We start from the raw sequence: 22,997 nt of genomic DNA, 5'->3' as shown, positions 1-22,997 counted from the left end.
CAATAAAAATTTCAAATAATACATATTGCTTTATAGGTAGTGACTGTAGCTTATAAGAGATTATTCTCAAATCATCCCTCCAGTCCATTATGACATTGTTGCCATTTAATTCGTCTATTTACAATAAGTACACAGTACATTGTTGCTATTATTAATTTAAGCAAATATTTATCCTTTAGCTCAATTAAGAAAAAGAAAATTTGTTATTTTACCTTTACTTATTCTTTCTCTCAAGCTCTTCTTTTTAATGTAGATTCTATCTCCCTGAAAAATATTTAACACTTTTGCCAGGCAGCTCTACTGGCAAAGAATTCCCTATTTTATTATTGTTGTTACTTTTCTGAGAATATTTTTATTTCTTCACATTTGGAGAATAATTTTTCTGGATATAGAAATCTAGGTTGGTGAGGGGTTTTTTTGAACCCCCAAAACCAATTCTTTCACTCCCCTCTGTTCTTTCTTGCTTTGTTTCTGATGAGAAATCCACTGTAACTCTTTTTTTTTTCTCTCTCTATAGGTTATGTAGGTAGGTGGGCTTCCCCCCTGACACTGGCTTTATTCTTACAGTTTGAATATGATATGCCTAGGTGTAGATTTTATATACTTATTCTCTTTGGTCTTCTTTGAGCTTTTTGGATCTGTGGTTTTGTGTCTGTCACTAATTTTGGAAGATTCTTATTCATTATTTCTTCACATATATCTTCTCATTTTCTCTTCTGTTGGTATTCCAATTATATGTATATCTTTTGAAACTGTCACATAGTTCTTAGATATTCTGTTCTTTTCTTTTTTTCTTAGTATTTAAGCTTGGCAAGTTTCTAGTAACTTGGTTCAAGTTTACTGATTGTTTTTTTGGCCATGTCCACTGTATTTTTGAGCTCATTAAATGCATTCTTCATTTTGTTTACAGTTATTTTAACATCTAACATTTCTATTTGAATCCTTGTTAGAGTTTACATCTCTGCTTACATTATCCATCTTGCATGTTGTTTCCTATTTCCATTAGAGCACTTAAAATATTAGTCATAGTTATTTAAAATCACTTGTCTAATTATTCTGTTTGTTTTTTTGTGTTTTTTTTTTTGTCACATCTGAATCTGGTTCTGGTGTTGCTTTGTCTCTTCAGAATTTTTCCTTGCCTTTTATCATGTCATGTATTTTTTTTTTTTTGCTGTAAATTGGACATGTTTATTGGATAATAGGTATCAAGGTGGATAGAACTTAAGTATGAGGTTTTACATTGATGTTGTAAGGAGCAAGGCTGTAATGATGCTTGCTGTAGCTCTAAGTGTTAGAGGCTTCACATATCTTTAGTGTCCTTGATATTTTGTCTCTCTTGTTTTTTGGTTTCCCTAAAAACTCCTTCTTATATAAAGATTTTTGGGTTGTAGTTTGTCCTGAGACTTTGATTCTTCCCGAAGTCCAATAGAAGTAACTGGTTTTCAGTTTGTTAGGCTTTTGCTTGTTTTTTTTTAATCATTCGGTTTTGAGAATTTATAAATTTATTCTCGATACTAATTCTTTGTCAGATATGTGATTTGTAAATATTTTCTCCAAGTTTATAGTTTGTATTTTCATTCTCTTAACATAATTCTTCATAGAGAAAATGTTTTAAATTTTGATGAATCCTAATTTATTAATTCTTTAATTATGGATTATACTTTTTCATCAAATATAAGAACTCATTGCTTTGTCCCAGATCCCAAAGATTTTCTCCTATTTTATTTTGGTAAATTTTTATATTTTATATGTAAATGTGTGATTTGTATTAATTTTTGTATAATTTAAAGTTCCGGTAGAGATTTATTTTTGTCTTAATAGATACCCAATTCTATACTATCTTTTGTTGACCTCATTGAATTGCCTTGTATATTTGTCAAAAGTCAGTTGGACATATTAAGTGGGTTTACTTTTCTGTGTTCTCTCTTCTGTTCCATTGATCTGTATGTCTGTCTTTCTGACAATGTCACACAGTCTTGATTACTGTAGCTATGTATTATGTTTTGTAATGGGGTGGACTTATTCCTCCTATTTACTATTTTTCACAATTGCTTTAGCTATTCTAGTGCCTTTGTCTTTCCATATAAATTTTAGAATAAGCATGTCCATAAAACCACAAAAATATTTTGCCTGAGTTTTATAAAAATGTGAATCAACATCTTTACTATGTTGATTATTAAAATGTGTGAACACTGTATGTTTGCTTAGATCTTTCATCTGGTTTGTGTAGTTTTTAGCATAAAAGTTGTATGATTTTTAAATATTTACACCTCAGTATAACATATCTTGAATGCCTTTAAATGATACTGCATTTAAAATTTTACCTTTCACATGTTCATTGCCATTATATAGAAACACAATTGAGTTATGTATGCTGCAATGTTGGTGAACTCACTTTTTAGTTCTAAGAGTTTCTTGGGATTCCTTGGGATTTTCTGTGTTGACCATCATATTACTTTCAAATAGAAACATTTTATTTCTTCCTTTCTGATCTACATACTGTTATTTGCATTTCTTGCTTTTTTACACTGGATAGAATTTCCAATACTGTGTTGAAGAAGAGTGATGACAACAGGCATCCTTGTCTTGTTCTTGATTTTTAGGGGGAAAACAGTCTTTTACCATTAAGTGTAAAGTTAATTGTAGGGTTTTGGTAGCTGCTCTTTATCAAATTGATAAAATACACTCTAATGCCATTTTTGATAGTTTTTATCACTAATGAGTGTAGAATTTTGTCAAATGCTATTTCTACATCAATTGATATGATAATGTTACTTTTCTGTTTTAGCTTGTTAATATGGTGAATTACATTGATGTACTGGTGTTGAGCTAACCTTGCATTCCTGGAATAAGCCCCTCTTGGCCTTTTTATATACTGTTCAATTCTATGTTAATATTTTGTTAAGGACTTTTATGTCCTTATGAGGAGTACTGATGTGTAGCATATTCCCTCTGCCCCCACAAGCTTTATTGTGTTCTAATTGGCAAATTAAAATTTTATATATTTAAAGTATACAATTAGCTATTCTTTTTTCTAAGTTTTTATTTAAATTCCAGTGAGTTAACATATAGTGTTTCATTAGTTTCAGGTCTACAATACAGTGATTCAACTCTTCCATACAACACCTGTGCTCATCACAACACGTATACTCCTTAGTACCTATCACCTATTTGACCCATCCTACTACCCATATCCCTGCTGGTAACCATTAGTTTGTTCTCTATAGTTAAGAGTCTGTTTCTTGGTTTGCCTCTCTCTCTCCCTTTTTTTCCCATTGCTCATTTGTTTTCTTAAATTCTACATATGAGTGAAATCAAGTGTATTTTTCCTTTTCTGACTGAGTTGTTTCACTTGGCATAATACTCTCTAGCTCCATTCATGTTGTTGCAATGCAGCATTTCATCTTTTTTTTTTATGAATTTCTGAACATTGATTTTGTATCCTGTGACTTTACTGAATTCATATATCATAAGTTATACCAGGTTTTTTGGTGGAGTCTTTTGGGTTTTCTACATGTCATCTGCAAATGGTGAAAGTTTGACTTGCCAATTTGGATGCCTTTTATTTCTTTTGCTGTCTGATTGCTGTGGCTAGGACTTTGAGTACTATGTTAAATAACAGTGGTGAGAAGGGACATCTCTTTCTCTTTCCTGACTGTAGAGGAAAATCTGTCAGTTTTTTCTCTATTTAGGGTGATATTAGCTGTGGGTTTTTCAAAGGTAACCTTTATTGTGTTGAAGTATGTTCCCTCTAAACCCACTTTGTTGAGGGTTTTTATCATGAATGGATGTTGTACGTTGTCAAATGCTTTTTCTTCATCTATTGAAATGATTATGTGGTTCTTATCCTTTCTTTTATTAATGTGGTGTGTCATGTTGATTGATTTGCACGTATTGAACCACTCTGGCAACCCAGAAATAAATCCCACTTGCTTGTGGTAAATGATCCTTTTAATATACTGTTGCATTCAGTTTGCTAGTATTTTATTGTGAATTTTTGCCTCCATGCTCATCAGGGATATTGGTCTGTAGTTGTTTTTTTTTTTTTTAATTTTTAAATGTTTATTTATTTTTGAGAGATACAGCATGAGTGGGGGAGGAGCAAAGACCTGAAGCAGGCTCCAGGCTCCAAGCTGTCAGCACGGATCCCGACGCGGGGCTCAAACTCACAAACCATGAGATCGTGACCTGAGCTGAAGTTGGATGCTTAACCTACTGAGCCAGTCAGGCACCCCTGTAGTTCTTTTTTTTTTTTTTTGTAATGGAGTCTGGTCTTGGTATCAGGGTAGTGCTAGTCTCATAGAATGAATTTGGAAGTTTCCCTCTTGTATTTCCTGGAAGAGATTTTTAGTTCTTCTTTAAATGTTTGATAGAATTCACTAGTGAATCTATCTGAGACTGAAGTTTCCTTTTATGGAAATTAAAAAAACAATTAATTTTCTTAATAGTTATAGGACTATTTAATTTATTTCAGATATGGGGAATTGTTCTTATTTGTGCTTCTTGATGAATTTGTCCATTCTGCCTACACTGTTGGATATATTTGTATAGAGCTGTTATTTATCTGTATTGATACTCCTTGTTTCATTCCTAATTTGGTGAATTGTCTTTTGTGTCTTTTTTTCCTTGTCAATCTTGCTGGAGATTTTTCAAGTTTCTTGAAACTTTCAAGGGAATTGCTTTTTGTTTCACTGATTATCTCCTTTGCTTCTCTGTTTTCAGTTTCATTGATTTCTGCTCTTTATTGTTTTCTTTTGTCTACTTGGTTTAGGTTTATCTTACTCTTATTTTTCTAGGTTCTTGGAAAAATATTTTTCTAGGTTCGTGGAAGCTTAGTTATTGACCTGAAACTTTTTCTCTTTTCTAATGTAAGTATTTAGTACTATATATTTCCTCTAGGAATTGATTTAGCTGTTTCACCAGTTTTGATTTCATGTATTTACAGCATCATTCAGTTCAATATATTTTTTTCCAAGAGCTTAACATACATGTCTTTTGTTGAAGTATTATTAATATACAGTGTTATATTAGTTTCAGGTGTACAATATAATGATTCAACAATTCTATACATTTTTTCTTTGTCCATTTTTTTTGTTTCTTAAAGTATACTTATGAATGATATCATATGGTATTTGTCTTTCTTTGACTTATTTTACTTAGCATTATATCCTCTAGGTCTATCCATGTTGTTGCAAGTGGCAAGATCTCATTCTTTTTATGGCTGTGTAATATTCCAGTGCACGCATGTGCACGCGCGCGCACACACACACACACACACACACACACACACACACTGTATCTTTATCCCTTCATCTATGAATGGACACTTGGGTTGCTTCCATATGTTGGCTATTGTAAATAATGCTGCAATAAACATGGGGGTGCATATATGGTTTTGAATTAATATTTTTGTTTTCTTTGTGTAAATACCTACTAGTGGAATTACTGGATCATATGATAATTATATTTTTAATTTTGGGGGGAATATCCACACTTGTCCCCGCAGTGGCTGTACCAGCTTGCATTCCCATCAATAGTGCATGAGGGTTCCTTTTTCTCCACATCTGTGTCAACACTTATTATTTCTTGTGTTTTTTTAATTCCCTTGTGATGACTTCTTGGCCCCATAGAACAGAAGTGTGTTGCTTAGTTACAAGTGTTTGGAGATTTTTTTCTCTTATTTTTTTTGATTTCAAATGTGATTCCTTTGTATTTGGAGAACACTTTCTATATGACTTGATTATTTTAAATTTGTTGAAGTTTATTTTTTAGCCCAAAATGTGGTGTCTTAGTATATGTTTTGTGGTGACAAGATATTTTGCTGTTGTTTGGCAGATTATTCTATAAATGTTTTTTAGGTCCTGTTGACTGATGGTTGTGTTGAGTTCTATACCCTTGCTCATTTGCTGGGGACAGGTGTTGAAATGCACTAGCATCATGGATTCTTTTTTTCTCTTCTCGGTTTTTGCTTCACATAATTTGCAACTTGTTGTTTGGAAATGCACATTTAGGATTGCCATGTCTTCTTGGTGAATTGATCTTTTTATCTTTATATAATGTCCCTCTCTGTCTCTGGTCACTTTCTATTCTCCAAAGTTGTTACATTTTTATCTGGTATTAGTACACCCATTCCTGCTTTCTTTCGAGTAATGTTTATATGATGTATCTTTGTCCTTCCTGTTACTTTCAGTCCACCCATGTCAGTGTATTCAAGTGAGTTTCTTGTGCACAGCATATAGTTGAGCAGTTTTTAAGTTCACTCTGCCAATTGTAATTGGCATTTACATTTTATGTAATTATGGTATGTTAGTGCTTAAGTTGTCTATTTTTTGTCTGCTTATTTTATTTTTCATTCAAATGTTTTTTACTTGCCTTCCTGTGTGTTAATAGAACATTATTTTAGAATTCCATTTTGATTTATTTATAATTTTTAGTGTATCTCTTTGTATCATTTCACTTTTTAATGGTTTCTGTAGACATTTCATTATGTATAGACAACTTATCAAAATCTGCTATTGCATTTTTTCAGTTTGAATGAAGTATAGACATTTCCTTTCTTTATTTTCCTTTACTTTCCTCATTTTAAATAAGTTCTCCTCTCTCTGTATTTAAAACCACATCAGACTGTGTTATAATTTTTTCTTTGGCTATGATAATTTAGGATACTCAAGGGAAGGTGGAAAATATATTGTATTTAACTGTATTTTTACTGTATTTACTGTATTTAACTGTAGTTTTTTTATTCACACTTGATATTCAAAAATGTCTTTGATCTTTTTTCTGTTTAGTGAACTCCTTTTAACCATTCTTTTAGAGTTTGTCTTTTAGTGACAAACTCTTAGTCTTCCTTCATCTAATAATATACTGGTTTCTCCCTTATTCTTAGGGGTTATTTTGGGAGAATATAGAATTCTGTGTTGATAGTTCTTTCCCTAAGCATTTGAACAGTGTTCTACTTCCTTTTGGCCCCTGGTTTTCTGGTGAGGAATTTGCCATCATCGGAATATTTTCTCCGATAGTTACGGTTTTATTTCCATTATGCTGCTTTTAAGATATTATCTTTTTCCTCTTTTAGATAATTGGCTATGATCTGTCTTAATTTTATTTATTTGGGTTTATCCTACTTAGTTTTTCTCAGCCTCTTGAGTTTTTTGGGTTTTTTTTTTTTTGCCAAATTTAGAAGTTTTGGACATGATATCTTACTTTTTTTCAGTCCCATTTTTTGTTCCTTTCCTTCTGGGCCCTGATAACATGGTTGTTAGATCTTTTATTTTTATCTCACAAGTTTCTGAGTCTTGAAATTTTTTAAAAAACATCTATTTCTGTTTGTTGTTCAGATTGGATAATTTTTATTCTTTTATCTCTGAGTTCACTGAGTCTTTTTTCTGTGCCCTCCATTCTGCTCTTGAGCTTATCCATAGGTTTTAAAATTTTCTTGGTTGTATTTTTCAGTAGTAAAATTTGCATTTGGTTTTTATCTCCTGTTTCTTTGCTGACACTTTCCATTTTTTAAAATTTCATTTCATTTCATTCATAATTTTTTGTTGCATTTTTATGTTAGCTTCTTTTAAATATTTATCAGTGATTTCTAACATCTGTATCATCTTGGTATTGGTATCTTGGCCTTTTTTCATTCAAATTGAGATTTCCTATTTCTTGGTATGATGAAGGATGTTTTATTAAAACTGGTTATTTTGGATATTATGTTATGAAATGGTAGATCGTATTTGAACCTTTTTGGGCTAGGTTTTTTTTAACTCTGGCAGTAAAGGACAGATGTCATCTTGTTACTAACAGATGGGAATAGAAATTCAGATTTCCCTGTTGGCCTTTACTATCTTCAGAGATAGAAACACTTTGTAACTGCTGGGTAGGGTATAATTATCACTCCTTATTTTACTTCTACTTTTATCATCCTGACCACAATAGAAGGACCTCATACCTGCTCCCCACGTGGCCTCCACTAACTCAGTTCTTTCATTTAGAAGTTGAAATGTTCTATGAATTTATTTATTTTTTAAAGCTTATTCATTTCTTTTGCGAGAAAGAGCACGCACACGCATGAGCAGGGGAGGGGAAGAGAGAACCCAATGAAGCCTCTGCACTGTCAGTGCAGAGGGCGATGCAGGGCTTGAACCCACGAACCATGAGATCATGACCTTAGCCGAAATCAAGAGTTGGATGCTTAACCAATTGAATCACCCAGGTACCCCAAAATATGCTGTGACTTTAAATGGAGGTAGAAAATGTTATTTCTTTTGCTGTAGCAGAATGAGAATAAGCTTCTCAGACTTGGATTTGCCAGAAATCATGATGTTATTCCTTATGGAACTATAAAGATTTGGCTTATTTTAAAAATTTGACTTATTTTTGATAGTTTTCCAAATAATTACAATAAATAATTAAAGCAACAAAATTGAGTGAGTTTTTTACTATCTGGTTAATTAAGACTGTGTATGAAATTCAACTAAATTTTCAGTTTTCTGTTTAATTTTGTCTCTTGTGTTAGAATTTGAGCTGGCTACAGGTTATCCAATGTTATCAGATTCTATTTCTTAGAGAATTTTTAATTATTTATTTTTTCTTTTATATGATTTTAGTTTTTCCACTAAAATTCCTCTAAGTATCAGTCTTTGAATCAATATGCTGAGGGAGTCTTAGGGTAGCTGTCTGTTTCTTTTCCTGGGCTGTTGTTGTGGTTCTTTTTATCACCACTGTTAGCTATTTGGGGAGAACTACGCAGCTATATGGCTCTATCCTATTACTAACTTAGTAATTTAGGAACTTATCCTAAAACTTTAAGTGTAAAATAATGGCATTCATTCAATCACAGAACAGTATTTCATAAATACTGGTCATAGGTTATCTATATTAGAATCACCTAGAACAGTAGTAACTAAACTTTAAGTGTACGTGACTAACCTGGGTATTCCTCATAAAATGTAGTTTCTGATTCTGGGGTAGGGCCTGAGATTTGAATTTCTACTAAGTTTCCAGATGATGTTCATGCTGGTCTATGGACTTCATTTTGAATATCAAGTACTGAGGTTACTTGTTAAAGTATCAGTACATATTCTATCCCTTGAATGTGAAAATATGCATTTTAATGAGATATTTATTTATAATAAAGATTAAAAATTATTGCTATAATTTAGTAGTTCTTAACTATGGTTGTGCATCAAAACCACCCAGAAAGAGTTTTAAAACAATATTGCTAGATTTACTTCAGAACTGTTGAACTTTCCTCTCTGTAGCAATTGTATTTTTAATATGTAGAATACACCTGATTCTGAGTATCACCAGGTTGTAAAGCATAATTATAAATATTATAGAAGGGACTGGAGCCAGAGTCATCATGCCTGATAGTAGAGGTTTTACCTAGTATCTGGATACAAAATAAGACTAAAATTGAACTATGTTAGAACTTAGGGGAAAAAAGTTTCAAACTTGAAATCTCCCACTTAATTTCATACAGCAAAGTCTCTATAATTTTAAACCACTTAACTTTCTTAAAATATAGTTTTGGCTTGTGTTGACAGTGTTTCTCAAATTAGGATCTATAGGCATAGACTTGGAGTTATGAATTTTCCACAATAGTTTCTGATTGTAATATTTTTATTTTTATAATAACATTAATGGAAAGATTCTGAGTGACTTGAACAAATAATTTTATACAAAAATACTGTCGCACAGTTCCCATATGTGAAATTAAATTTGCATTTGTGGTTGTGTTGGCACCAAATGGTGTTATTTTAATTGTTATGGATTAATAAAATAATAGAAATAGACTATGCACATGTATTATGTATTCATGCAAAATGATTATAAAAGTATGTAATGATGTACTATGGAATAGAGTTCAAAACTGTTCAAGTATAGACAAGTGGTAGAAGAAAAACATGGAATAAATATATCCCAAATCAAAAGAACTTGTGTAGTCACAAACATATCCATATTGTGAGGTTAATTATTTCTTTGAAAAAAAAATCCATCTGTCACATAAACTAATGTCATTAATTTGAATTCTAGATGTAGTTTTATTTGTATTTTGTATTTTTCTATGTATATATAAAAGCCATAAGGATCAGGAATTTATATCTTACTTTATACATAAGTTAAAGAATTTATAAAAGTAAGTGAAAAGTGAAGATAAGCAAAAAACTTTAAAGGTCTGTACATTCTTCAAGCTTTGAAAACATTGATTTTATTTATTTATTATGATTATGTAACACATATATCAAACTATAGAGTTACTAGATTTTTAATATAGTGGCCCTATTTATTTATTTGTTTGTTTAGTTTTTCAAATTTTGGCATCATCTTTATTTTTTAATTTTTAAAACGTTTTAATGTAATTTATTGTCAAGTTGGCTAACATACAGTGTATACAGTATGCTCTTGGTTTTGGGGGTAGATTCCTATGATTCATCGCTTACATACAACACCAAGTGCTCATCCCACAAGTGCCCTCCTCAATGCCCATCACCCATTTTCCCCTCTCCCTACTTCCCCCATCAACCTTCAGTTTGTTCTCTGTATTTAACAGTCTCTTATGGTTTGCCTCCATCTATGTTTGGAACTATTTTTTCCCCTTTCCTTCCCCTATGGCCTTCTGTTAAGTTTCTCAAGTTCCAAATATGAGTGAAAACTTATGATATCTTTCTCTGACTGACTTATTTCACTTGACATAATACCTTCCAATTCCATCCATGTTGCGGCAAATGGCAGGATTTCATTTTTTTCTCATTGCCAAGTAGTATTCCATTGTATATGTAAACCACATCTTCTTTATTCATTCCTCAGTTGATGGATACTTAGGCTCTTTCCATAATTTGGTTATTGTTGAAAGTGCTGCTATAAACATTGGGGTATATGTGCCCCTATGAATCAGCACTCATGTATCCCTTGGATAAATTCCTAGTAGTACTATTGCTGGGTTGTAGGGTAGTTCTAATTTTGATATTTTGAGAGTGGCTGCACCAGTTTGCATTCCCCCAACAGTGCAAGAGGGTTCCCATTTCACCACATCCTTGCCAGCATCTGTTGTTTCCTGAGTTGTTAATTTTAGCCACTCTGACTGGTATGAGATGGTATCTCAATGTGGATTTGATTTGTATTTCCCTGATGATGAGTGATGTTGAGCATCTTTCCATGTGTTTGTTGGCCATTTGGATGTCTTCTTTGGAAAAGTGTCTATTCATGTCTTCTGCCCATTTCTTCATTGGATTATTTGTTTTTCAGGTGTTGAGTTTGGCAAGTTCTTTATAGATTTTGGATACTAACCCTTTATCCGATATGTCACTTGCAAATATCTTCTCCCATTCTGTCGGTTGCCTTTTAGTTTTGTTGATGGTTTCCTTTCCAGTGCAGAAGCTTTTTATCTTGATGAGGCCCCAATAGTTCATTTTTGCTTTTATTTTTATAATGGCCCAATTTAAATGCAGTTTTCTACCTTAGCATTCCTTAATTGCCCTTACTAGAATTAATTCCTCCCTTCTTTGAATCCTTTATAGCAATAGACACACTTTACTTTTATTTTTGTTTACTCGTCTACTTGTCTTATCTCTCCAATTAAATGGCATATTGTTTTGAGAGGAAAAAGAGTAGATGTGTTGTAATCAAGGACAGTGCTTTTATTTTTTAAGATAATTTATTGTCAAATTGGCTAACATACAGTGTGTAAAGTGTGCTCTTGGTTTTTGGGGTAGATTCCCGTGGTTCATCACTTACATACAACACCCAGTGCTCATCCCAACAAGTGCCTTCCTCAATGCCCATCACCCACTTTCCCCTTTCCCCCACCCCCTATCAACCCTAAGTTTGTTCTCTGTATTTAAGAGTCTCTTATGGTTTGCCTCCCTCCCTCTCTGTTTGTAACTATTTTTTCCCCTTCTCTTAAGTTTCTCAAGACCAACATATGAGTGAAAACATATGATATGTGACTTTCTCTGACTGACTTATTTCACTTAGAATAATACCCTCCAGTTATATCTACGTTCCTGCAAATGGCAGGATTTCATTCTTTCTCATTGCCAAGTAGTATTCCATTGTATATGTAAACCACATCTTCTTTATCCATTCATCAGCTGATGGACATTTAGGCTCTTTCCATAATTTGGTTATTGTTGAAAGCGCTGCTATAAACATTGGGGTATAAGTGCCCCTATGATCAGCACTCCTGTATCCTTTTTTTTTTTTTTAATTTTTTTTCAACATTTATTTATTTTTGGGACAGAGAGAGAGACAGAGCATGAACGGGGGAGGGGCAGAGAGAGAGGGAGACACAGAATCGGAAACAGGCTCCAGGCTCTGAGCCATCAGCCCAGAGCCTGACGCGGGGCTCGAACTCACGGACCGCGAGATCGTGACCTGGCTGAAGTCGGACGCTTAACCGACTGCGCCACCCAGGCGCCCCATGTATCCTTTGGATAAATTCCTAGTAATGCTATTGTTGGGTCATAGGGTAGTTCTATTTTTAATTTTTTGAGGAACCTCCACACTGTTTTCCAGAGCAGCTGCACCAATTTGTATTCCCACCAACAGTGCACGAGGGTTCCCATTTCTCCACATCCTCTTCAGCATCTATAGTCTCCTGATTTTTTCATTTTAGCCACTCTGGCTGGTGTGAGGTGGTATCTCAGTGTGGTTTTGATTTGTATTTTCCTGATGAGGGGTGACGTTGAGCATCTTTTCATGTGTCTGTTGGCCATCTGGATGTCTTCTTTGGAAAAGTGTCTATTCATGTCTTCTGCCAGTGCTTTTTATAAAGAATTATTTAGTGAAATTTGAATTAATGGGTAAATGGATGGAAGGCTAACAATGTCTTAGATGATATACTAGAGAGAATGATAGTGAATATGGATATAGGAATAAGATTATTTTTCCAGGGTTCCTACATAACAGAAAATCTTTCATCTTTCGGGTTATGGTGGTGGAAATACATTACAAGTGAAAGTGTAACTATTAAATATAATAAATTCAATAAGGTATTGATTAGTCACTTATTAGGGTTATCAAATATACAGCATAAGTGTAATCATGCCCTCTCCCTCACCCATGTCAAGCATCTTACATAAACCACATTAGTCTTTTTTGTTGGGTTCAAATAAAGTCTGGGAATCCTGTGAAAAAAAATCAGTTGTTTAACCACCACCCATCAGTTGGACATGGGACATAAGATGAAACCCTTCTGTCATCAAAGGTCTAGTTTCTTGTCAATTAGAATTAGGGGAAAAGTAATATTGGTTCAAAGAATACTTCTAATCCTGTTTGGGTCTTTTTCATGTATTCCATCATTCTTGTAAAGTTTCTCTATACTAGAGTTCTGCCTCTTGCTTCAGCCTTCATTACTGAATCGTGGCGCTTTTTAGATTTTTCTTGTTAACCTTGGAAATGACTAGGTCATATTGAAGTTTGCTCTTTATCTACTAGAACTACTAAATTTTTGTTTACTTTTATTAAATTAGTGTTTTTTTCAACTCTGTGATTCAGAAAGGGTAATCTAAATCCTCTTTAAAATGAGTTTCCTTTTTCCACTTACATTGAATTTGAAATAGATCCTTCATTGCCTAGAAACATGACCATCATATTATTTCCTGTGGGACATTATTAAATATTCCTTGGCAATAGCACTTCTAGACTTTAGGTTTTAATCAGACTTGTCCAATATCACATAGGTTACACTTCAATTAGATTGCCAATTAACTGTAAGTACATATATGATAGCAGGATTTCTAGATTTTTGGATGTAATGTGCAAGGTGCTTTTAGCAGAATACTTTTTTTTTTTTTTAGCAGAATACTTTTTAATACATTTTGATTTAGAGAGGTAGGCTGTTGAATACTTCAATGAACCAGACTGAGAATATAAATTCAACAGACTGGATGTTTAGTCTTATATAAAAAAGAGGTATGAAATAGAATTTTGGGGGGAATTTACCATTCACATTCCTTTTTTTCCCCTCGTATTGGTCTGCCTGCCTGGCATCAGAATTCTGTCCTGTTCTTCTAACAATTTACCATCTCTCTTTCTGAGTGAATTCTAGGAAATATTATGATTCAATAATAAGTTCTGACAATGGATGACTATGAACTTACCTCCCTTGTCATTTTAAGAGTGATTAAGGAGCCTGAATAGGCAAAACTAAAGAGTGATACACTGTCAATAGAAGGCTCTGGTAAATTCCCATATTTTATTTATAGGTGTCATGGTTGTGTTGGCTATAGAACAGGTTCCCAGAATTGGTCAGAAAACCTACTGTGAAGATAAAGGCAGAATAAAAAAGCCCAAAGGAATAGTATGGCAGATCTCTGACCTTATAAGTTTTCTTTATACTAATTAGATTCCAAGCATCTGAATAAATAGTAAATAATTTATGATCTTATGCAGACAAAGCTACAAATTCTCTAACTGAAATTTGTTTCCTATGTACTTAATTTCTATTTGAAGTGAATATTACTGAAGAAAAATGACCAGTGTATAAATATGCTAATTTTGCAATCAGATAGGAGTATATTTGAATCCCAGTTTTGCCACTTACTAGGTGTCAGTCCTCTGCCAGTAAAAATAAAAATTCCTGGCCTCAGTTTCCTCTGTGTAAAATAGAAATATTTATCTGTCTTGGAGTGCTCTTTTCAGAATTAGAAACAATATATGTTAATGTCCATGGTAGATACTTATTAAATAGTGGTTATTATTATCATAATTATTTTTAATGATGTACTCTTGTTATATATCCTATATCCTCTGCTAGTAAATAAATGCTACTTGAGTGCATAGTAAATTTTATTGTTTATATAGCTATCGCTACCTAATAAGTATAAGGAAAATATAATGCTGACCAAATATAAAATTTAGATATTTTAATTGTAATTTTCTTTCTTTCAGAATTACTTACTGTCATCTACCTTTCCAGAGTAAATGGCTCTATGTTGGAACAGAAAGAGGAAATACACATATTGTAAATATTGAATCTTTCATTCTTTCTGGATATGTTATCATGTGGAACAAGGCAATTGAGCTGTAAGTTTGAATCTGAATATCACTTTATTTGGCTTAAATATTTCACATGGTTATGTAAAATATATGTCAAATTACAGAGTTATTTGAAACATTTATAGCTAATTTATGATTAATTTGTGTGAAAAGTTTAGCTAAAATAATTTGAAACTGTACAGACTTAAAATTATTGTAGTATTAACATATTCTTATTTTAGCCTTTCTGAATACTTAAGAGTTTCTGAATAACTAAGGGTTATGTATGTAAAATTTGATGATAATAAGCTAAGACTCATTCTAAAAGTTATACAGGAAATCATCTCATTTCTTTATTGTCATTCTTAGTATAGCCGCTTCCAATGGGAATGGCAAGTGGATTGTGACCACATTTCATTTTATGTAAAAATAATCATAATCAGTTCACATATTTTTTATTGGTGGTAGCTTATTCTTCATTTGCCTAACATATTGTTCAGAGTTCTAAGGAGAATCAATTTATCAATATTTTTCATGTTTTGACATATGCATCCATTTGGATATGTGGTTAGTGGTAATTACCACTTTGACTTTGGCATTGATATTTAAGTTTATGCACATGTAAAAATGTGAAATTCCCCAAATGTGAAGCTTTGTGGAATTCCAAGTTATCTTTTTGTGGTACATACATGGACAATTTTCCTGGTCACTGTCTCCTGGTCACTTAATCAGGAAAAATTTTTTCTTTAATAAATGTTTATGTTCTGTGCATATTAGGTCCTTAATAAGATATATTTAACTTGAGGCTGGCTCATTCTCTCTCTTGTATAGATATATTCTAAGTTACATAATTAATTCTCCAAAGCTCTGATTAAAACAGCCTATTTTTATGAAGCTTGAGTCTGGTCTTTATGATAAATCTACCATTCCCAATTTTTAATGTTTCAGTGTGCCTGTATATTACTTGATAGGAAAGGTTATTACTAATTATGATCTTCTTATAATATTCCTTTTGTATTATGTCCTAATGGGTCTTTTATCAATGGTAATTCTTCATCCCTGATTAGATTAAGAGCTGCTCCAGGGCAGAATCTTTGTTCACTGTTCCTTTCTTTTTCTTCATACTTCGCTTATTTTGGTGCTTTCCACAGAGTGGTTACTAAGTGATTGATGACACTACTGAAGAGTTACTTTGATAGTTACACTCTACTATTGACTTACAGCTTTCATTCATAATTGGCATGAGCTATTTTACTCATATATATTTTGATGTTCTATATGTGTATTTTAAAAAAAGTTTATCCTATAGTCAACTATGTCTTCCAAAAATTATTTACTTTTTTAGCTATTTGGGAAAGATTTTCCCACTATAATCTCAGTTCTATAGAAGTGGTAAATAGGGATGAACTTAATGTTTGCTTTCATAATATTGTTTTAAGATATTGATAAAAACATAAATAAACTTGAGAGATTGAATTATAAACTTTTATACAAATTTAACATTAGTACAAATAGTAATAGATGTATCATTTGTGTTTAGTTGAATGATGCTAATTAAGAAGTTTATTATCCAAATATATCAAATATTTCATCACTTTTGCTGTTTTGTTTCCATATTCACATACTTACCAAATACTTTTCATAGTTCATTAGTGATTTCTACTTTACCTGTATGTATTTATATAGTCTAACTTTTACGATTTCAGGACTAATGATGAATTTAAAAACTGTAAAGGAGGATAAAATTAGAAGGAACTAAAATAAAATAAGACACTTTTATTTTTCATAGTATGATCTTAGACATGTGATACAGCATCATAATAGAATCTACCATTTATAGAAATATCATCTTTTATAGAGTTGTACGTGCCTCTGAAAAATGTCCTGAAATATCCTCAAGAAATTATTAGTAGACAACATTACCTCTTGAATGTTTCTTGGTTTACATAGACCAAATTTCCAAAAGTGTGTTCCATGCAATTATATATCCATTGTGATACATATAATTTTAAATGGCAACTGCCAGTCTCCTAGAACAGTCTTTTAACTGCTCTCTACCTCTTCAGATACATTAGAAAATACATGCCACTTCCTGTTAATATGTGTCAAGTGTATGGGACAATAATAAATATATATTTAAAAGATCATTTCAGTAATAGAATTTTAGACACAAGTTTTAACAATACATTTTCTAAGTATAGCAAATGCAGAATTGTCTTTAAGAGATGTGAAATTATTACTAGGTAAGTTCTTACTTGAAATACTTTCCATTCAATGTTATTTTGTAATTTGTTTCTTTTTTTAGTGAAGCCTCTTAATTGTAATTATAGTCAATTCCCATAATTATAAATATTTTGTGCTCCCAAAATGTATGTATTAATTATTTGGAAACTGGAACACATTTTCCATAGAAACAGTGATGTTTATAGACCCATAAAATAGTAGCATAGAACTACACTGACATAAAAATATTTCTATGGGAAAATGTATTCCAGGTTTGAGCACAAAAATAAATATTTCTGTGGAACAGCCCTGGCTTTTAAAAATATATAACCGGGGCGCCTGGGTGGCTCAGTCAGTTAAGCGTCCGACTTCAGCTCAGGTCACGATCTCACAGTTCGTGAGTTCGAGCCCCACGTCAGGCTCTGTGCTGACAGCTCAGAGCCTGGAGCCTGTTTCAGATTCTGTGTCTCCCTCTCTCTGACCCTCCCCCGTTCATGCTCTGTCTCTCTCTGTCTCAAAAATAAATAAACGTTAAAAATATATAACCTATTTTTTTCTACATATGATTAAAATTTGAGCATGAAATTCAGAATTAAATAATAAATGTAAGACTTGTGTTTAACAATCACTCAAACATGTTTATTGTACACTACGATATGCTCTGTACTGGAAACAGCTATGAACTGGGAAGACATAGTTACTGTCCTCTTGGGGCTTTTAGTCTAATAAAGGTGAGATTAATTAAAAAGGCAATTCCAATATATTGGGAATAAAATGTGGCAATTCCATAAGAAGGACACCTAACATGGGGTCTCAGAGAAGTGTCTGTGAAGGAAGTTACATCTATGTTGCTATCTGACAGGATGAGAATTTCAGTTGAGTGAAGAATTGGGAGACAGGGGTGGAAGTACTCTAGGAGGAGCAGATAGAAAGTTTAAAGGGTGGAATTTGAGAGAGTTTTTGTTCCATGCACAGGAATTTTAAGTAGTTTAGTTGGTTATAATACCTGGGAGAGAGGATGACAAAGGAGAAGTAATCAGGGGATATAATATGCTTTTTAAGGCAGTTTGAGAAGTTTGGACTTCTAAGGCCAAGGGCTAGATTTTGAAGGGCTTTATGCAGAGAGTTGACTTGATTAAATATGCATTTAGGAAGACTACTCTGAGGCAGATATGAAGAAATGATTAAAGAGAGAAAGACTGTATTCTAGGTAAACATTATGATTGATTTAGGAGTGGAGATAAGCTGTCATAATTAAATAAATAGAAGATAGAAGAGGCCAGACTTGGGTATTATGGAAGGATCTAAGAACAACGAGAAGAATTAAGAGATGTTAGGCTTGAGCCACTGTGTAGGTAAGGGTGCCATTTAGTGAAATAAAGTAGGAGATTGAGTAAGTTGGGAGTAAAATAATGAGTTCAATTTTAGGTAGGTTGAATTGTATGTGTTTGTAAGACATTCAAAATGATATGAAGTGGGATATATGGATCTGAAGGTAATGAGATCTGAATTTATCATCATTGAAACCATGAAAAAAGATGAGATTGTGTATGAAGAGTATATAGGAAACAGGTAGCAAACTAGCAGACACTCAACCAATTCTGACTCACAGATATGTTTTGTTTGGCTACCAGAGTTTTAAGTATGTTCTGAGTTATTTGTAATATTTGAAAATTGGTAGAGTAGAAATAAAAAGTTGTACTTCCAGATTTTCATGAAAATTCATGATGAGACAATTCTAGTTCAGTATTGTTGTCATGGCAGTCAATAATCAATCCACCTTTTGTAGGTGGATAATGTGCATCCAATTTGGCACAGTTCTCATTCAGCCTATTTAATTCATTTGCAAATCTTGCCTGGCTCCTGTGCATTCTTGAATTCATGACCATATATAACATGGGAATAGATGACAGGCAAGGGCAGAATGAAAAGTAATATCAGTATTTAAGATATAGAAAGAGAAAGAAAGTCCACAAAGGAAACTATTAAGAAGCTATCATGGTGAATGGGAGGAAGATAAATAAATAGGGATACCTAGAAATATTATTGGGCATTATTTAGATAGATATTACATGACTTTAAGGTCATTGATAATTCTACCTAAAGTAATTTTTGTAGGATTTACAGAATCTAGAGTACACCAATGCTTTATGGCTATAAGTTTTTCAAGGAATGCTTGATGGTTTTTGGAGGTACAATGTCAGGGGAAAAGTCAGAAAAAACATATCAAAATGTTAGTAGTCGTTATATTTAGGCAGTGAAATAATATGAGAGGTTTTTTTCTTTTGACTATTAGTGTTCTCTAAGTTTGGCTTTCTTTCTTCCTTCCTTCCTTCCTTCCTTCCTTCCTTCCTTCCTTCCTTCCTTCATTTCTTTCTTTTTTACAACCAATAATATATCTTCTATAGTCTGAAAAAGTAAATACAAACAACTGAAGTTTAATGCTAGATTATTTTCTGAACTTGAGTGTTTAACAGAGTTTGAGAGTCTAAATGGTAGAGTCTTGCATGTGGCCTTAGTAGTGTTTCTTAAAGTATATTTCAGTGATTGCCTTAATATGGTCAATGAGGAAGGATCCTATGAACCAGCACTTTTGGAAAATATCAAAGATTTGCAATATTCACTTGCAAATTGTGGCTTTAAGAAGTTTTATAGAAGAAAAAAATATGTAACTATGTTTGATTCAGGGTTTCCCAAACTTTTTAAATATGGAACACTCTTTAAGTGAAATAACTTATATATTTACTAGTTAATCATAGAGTACACTTTGTTATTTGCTGTTCCAATCAAACCCAAGAGACAGGGGTATGTAGTTTGTTGGATATTATTAATTTCCAAAGGATAATTGAAGGACATTGTCCTTATCAGAGGCACTTATACTCTAATAAAACACTACATTTAGAATGCAAATAGTAACTCTGGTTCCCAATTATTCCATTGATTTACAGCAGTCATAATGCATACTGTTCATTGAGTGCTTAACATGTTTTGCCATTATATTAGGTGATATATATATATATATATATATATATGTTCTAATTTTCATAATTACTCAGTAAAGTCAGTACTACTATTTCCATTTTTAGATAATGACATTTAGGATAAAACCAGTAACAAAATATCTAATAAATCTGTATTTATTCCTCTGAGTCACTGTGGGGAGTCGGTATCTAGGGAACCTAGAGTTACTTAATTTGTCAGTTTTCTCTGATTCCAACAAGTTTTTAAAATTTAATCTTCTTTACTATTTTGTGAAGAATCTTTGATGGTTTTAATGTGTGCATAAGAAATAAATTAGAATTATGTCAATATAATCATAATAGAATTAGTCTGGCACAAATAGGCTGTTGAAGAAAGGATGTGGAAAAATGAGCAGTAACAAATCTATGGTCATATCAAGTCATATTATATTTAACCATGACATAATCATATTTAACAGTATGTTAAAATAGGGAACACAAAAGAAACATGCTAGATATCAGAGTAGAATAAATTTGAAGTCAGATTTACAGAGCATAGGTCCTTTTAACAATATGCACTTAGACACATAGTTACCTGTTATTGCTTACCCTAGATAACAAATAAGTAAGACATAACCAGTGAACTATGTTTCCTCAGTTTGTCAGTTTTCTGTAATCTGGCTATCACTAGAGAGAGTTTCTTTGTAAATCAAAGGAGATACTAAACTTTTCTTAGGAGCAAAATTAGAGATTTTATGTCAAAAGAAATTGTAAATCAGTTATATACTTTGCAATTTGGTTGCAAGGATTTACAGCATTAGCCTTATGGCTGTGTAAGTTTTCTTTCTTGTGTAACTAAAAGTTCAATTTTAAATTTTCGGAGGTCCAGATAAGGCAACAAACATAAAAATGCCCAGTCCATAAATCCATACTTTTATGAAAAGGCATCATCTTGATTATTCATAATTTTCCTTTGATAATGAGGAAATAAAGTTGATAACATGAAAATATCTAAAGCATCGCTTTCATTATTAATATTGTCCCTTTGAGTATTTAATTTTTGTGCTATAGAAATAAAGAATCCTAGGGTACCTGGGTGGCTCAGTCGGTTAAGCGTCTGACTTCAGCTCAGGTCGTGATCTCATGGTTTGTGAGTTTGAGATCCACATTGGGTCTGTCTGCAGCACAAAGCCTGCTTTGGATCCTCTGTCCCCTTCTCTCTCTGCCCCTCCCCTGCTTATGCTTGCTCTCTCAAAAATAAATAAACATTTAAAACAAAAAAGAAATGAAGAACCCTATTGTTATATGGATCTATGTTCTTAAACCTGATTTTAAAACAGTTACACCTATTTTAACAGAGTTACTAGGAGAAAGAAAGATAGTCTTCAAGAAAAACAACCAAATTTCAAATGAATAACTCTCAGATTATTAAGAGTATATTCTAGTATAATTTCTTTGTTCCAGTCTCTAATGGTAAGGTGTTTTAATTTTTATTTTTTAATTACTATTTTGAATTAATTTAACAGATCCACAAAGACTCATCCAGGTCCAGTTGTACATTTAAGTGATAGCCCAAGAGATGAAGGGAAAGTGAGTATTACAATACCATTATTCTTGCATTTATTTTCCTCATTCTTGAATGAAGGTGTTTCTTGTTCTTATTTTGTACCTAACTTGTAGCACAGTTCATAGCATTCAGTGTTTTCTAAAATTAAAATATGTTGAATGAATGAATGAGCAAATAAACGAATGAATGAATGAATTGTTCACAATAATGGTCCCAAGTTAAGTCTCTTTTTTCACCTAGAGTTAAAGTTGATATTTAATTCTAGAATTTTGAGGAAGGTATGGGACATGTGGAACAACTTCCATTTTCAAATATTCTGTGCTGGAACTTAACAATTTGATTATCAATATCATTAATCATAGGCCTTTGCTATTCAGTTTTGGTAATGATACATGACCAATATTAAATAATCATAAATTAGCCAATCTTGATTTTATAAATAGGTAATTATACAGAAAAATTTCTCAGGTTATGGAAATAATCCTTATTCATTTTGATTATTCATAATTTTCATTTTGAGGAAACAAAGTTGATAACAATGAAAAGATCTAAAGCATCACTTTCATCATAAATATTCCTTCTTCAGTAATATATTTTTTGCTAAATACCATAGAAAACACCTGTATAAATTAGTTAGTATAGGTTTTCTTCTTTGTTTATTTTTAAATGATAGAAAGTGAATTTGTCTAATAAATATTGAGCCTGAAAGTCAAGTTGCCTGATGGTAATAGAAAGAACATTGGATTTCTTCAAATTGATCCATTAATACACTGTAATTCCAATCAGGTGTCATCAGAATTTACTTATTTTTAAGGAAATTATTCTAAAATTCATAAGAAAGTATTTTTCTCCAGATCCTCACCAACACTTGTTATTTCTTCTGTTTTTTATTTCAGCCACTCTAACAAGTGTAAGGTGACAATCTCATTGTAGTTTTTATTTGCATTTTCTTGATGATGAGCGATGTTGTGCATCTTTTCATGTGTCTGTTGGTCATCTGTATGTCTTGTTTGGAAAAATGTCTATTCAGGGCCTCTGCCCAATTTTTAATTGGATTATTTGGGGGTTTTTTTTGGTGTTGTATAAGTTCTTAATATATTTTGGATATTAACCCCTTATTGCATATATCATTTGCAAATATCTTTTCCTATTCAGTAGGTTGTCTTTTTGTTTTATTAATGGTTTCCTTCGCTGTGCAAAACCTTTTATTTTGGTGTAGTCCCACTAGCTTAATTTTGCTTTTGTTTTTCTTGCATGAAGAGACATATCTGGAA

At 32.3% G+C, this 22,997-nt stretch overlaps 1 protein-coding gene across 3 annotated transcripts in view; it reads left to right on the top strand.

The window, feature by feature from the left end:
- STXBP5L (syntaxin binding protein 5L) overlaps positions 1–22,997 on the top strand; it is a 398,449-nt gene that overhangs the window by 124,433 nt on the left and 251,019 nt on the right. For all 3 annotated transcript variants that reach the window (XM_047876610.1, XM_047876607.1, XM_047876609.1), the window contains exons 6-7: positions 14,887–15,021; positions 21,683–21,746. In XM_047876610.1, coding sequence (XP_047732566.1) covers positions 14,887–15,021; positions 21,683–21,746 — 199 coding nt within the window. The remainder of the gene's footprint in view (positions 1–14,886; positions 15,022–21,682; positions 21,747–22,997) is intronic.

The sequence above is a fragment of the Prionailurus viverrinus genome, chromosome C2 (assembly GCF_022837055.1).
Source record: "Prionailurus viverrinus isolate Anna chromosome C2, UM_Priviv_1.0, whole genome shotgun sequence".
Lineage (NCBI taxonomy): Eukaryota > Metazoa > Chordata > Mammalia > Carnivora > Felidae > Prionailurus > Prionailurus viverrinus.
This window is presented reverse-complemented; position numbering and strand designations above follow the sequence as displayed.